Below are 1,443 nucleotides of genomic sequence, written 5' to 3' on the forward strand. Positions count from 1 at the left end.
TTTTAGTAAGTAGCAGTAAATTATTCGGATTGATCCGTATCCTGTCCGTTTGCGAGCTCCGTATCCGATCTGATTGCGAATCATGACCAAACGGATCCGTTTGCGAATCAAATGTTTTGTTGAGTTTGTAAACGGTTCGCGTGAGGTCCGTATGCGGTTCCTATTTCAACCGCGCGCGAACGCGAAGCGTCCGTAACGGACCCGTTCGCATTTTACCTATGTTTATAATAAACATTAAATCAGTTGACCACTTTTTTTCACATCTTTTACAGTAAACGAGGTAAAATGGCTCAAAGTTGACCATCTACATTTTAAGCCAAGAATTGGAAAAAATAATCTTGTCGATATTTCAAGGAATAATGTTTCCGAAACAATATCATTAGAACCCTTGAGATATTTGAAAAATAATGAAACAGTAAAAAAATGAAATTGTATATTTGCTCGAATTTCCGTAAACACTGTAATAGAACTAGACAGCAGTTGTTAGAGTAAGTTTTGGGCTTTTAACTTTGAGCTCAATTATCTCGGTTCCTGTAAAAGATACCAATAAATTGTCAACTGATAAAATGTTTATCATAATATCGTCAATATTTTATCAGTTGAAAATTTTTGATACCTTTCACAGGAAACGAGACAAAGTGGCTCAAAGTTGACAGTCTACTTCAAAATAACATTTTTTCCAGACTTCAACAAAAAATCCGCAACTTGGAATTTGAAAATCAACAACAAATGTCTACAATTCGTACACTATCCCAGCTGGTTACTCAAAACTCTGGTGGTAGCCAAATGTTCAGTAATAATAATCCAGCTGAGGCATCTACGACGTCTTCTTCTACATCCTATCCTTCTACTACAGCCTTTGGAATCCGGACAACACCTCCAACAGATCCTTTCATTTCAATAAGGAAATGTTTCATATGCCACGATCCAATTAAAACAACCCATCAAGTGATTAGTTGCAAGAATTGCGCAATTCCGTCACATTCTTTGGTAAGAAATTTAAAATTTTAGAAAATCCGATAATTTCAGAGAAATTTTGGCTCGGTCTCAAAATGAAAGTCCCTTGAGTTTTGGGAGGTTTTTTGGACATAAAAAAGGTCCTTTGAGAATTCAAGGTTTGAATTTGGCGCCATTTTCCAGTTCCCATTGAAAGGAAAACTTGCCGTTTCAGGCAATGGTTTTAATTTTCAACAGAAAACTATTTCTAATGGGTGTATGTCCAGGACCTCGCAACTTTTGGAACGTCATGGTTCTGAAATGTCTCGGGTCTGAAACGTCTCGGGTCTGAAACGTCATGGTTCTAAAACGCGCGGTTCTGAAACGTCGTTGTTCTAAAATGATAACCTCGAAGATTGTTTTTATTCCAAAGTTTTAATATTTCCTTGATTTCAGTGTGGTCAGAGGCTTGCGATGGACAATGATCCGTGCTGGTCGTGTGGCAAG

General features: G+C 37.4%; 1 protein-coding gene across 1 annotated transcript in view; it reads left to right on the forward strand.

The window, feature by feature from the left end:
• Nucleotides 1-1,023, forward strand: part of CBG21266 — a gene marked incomplete at both ends in the record, with an annotated part of 8,630 nt that extends 7,607 nt beyond the window's left edge. The window contains 2 exons of the mRNA XM_002648906.1: nt 684-990; nt 1,012-1,023. Coding sequence (XP_002648952.1) covers nt 684-990; nt 1,012-1,023 — 319 coding nt within the window. The remainder of the gene's footprint in view (nt 1-683; nt 991-1,011) is intronic.
• Between the last annotated feature and the right edge of the window lie 420 nt (nt 1,024-1,443).

This window comes from Caenorhabditis briggsae (genome assembly GCF_000004555.2).
Source record: "Caenorhabditis briggsae complete genome, chrIV, whole genome shotgun sequence".
NCBI classification, from domain to species: domain Eukaryota; kingdom Metazoa; phylum Nematoda; class Chromadorea; order Rhabditida; family Rhabditidae; genus Caenorhabditis; species Caenorhabditis briggsae.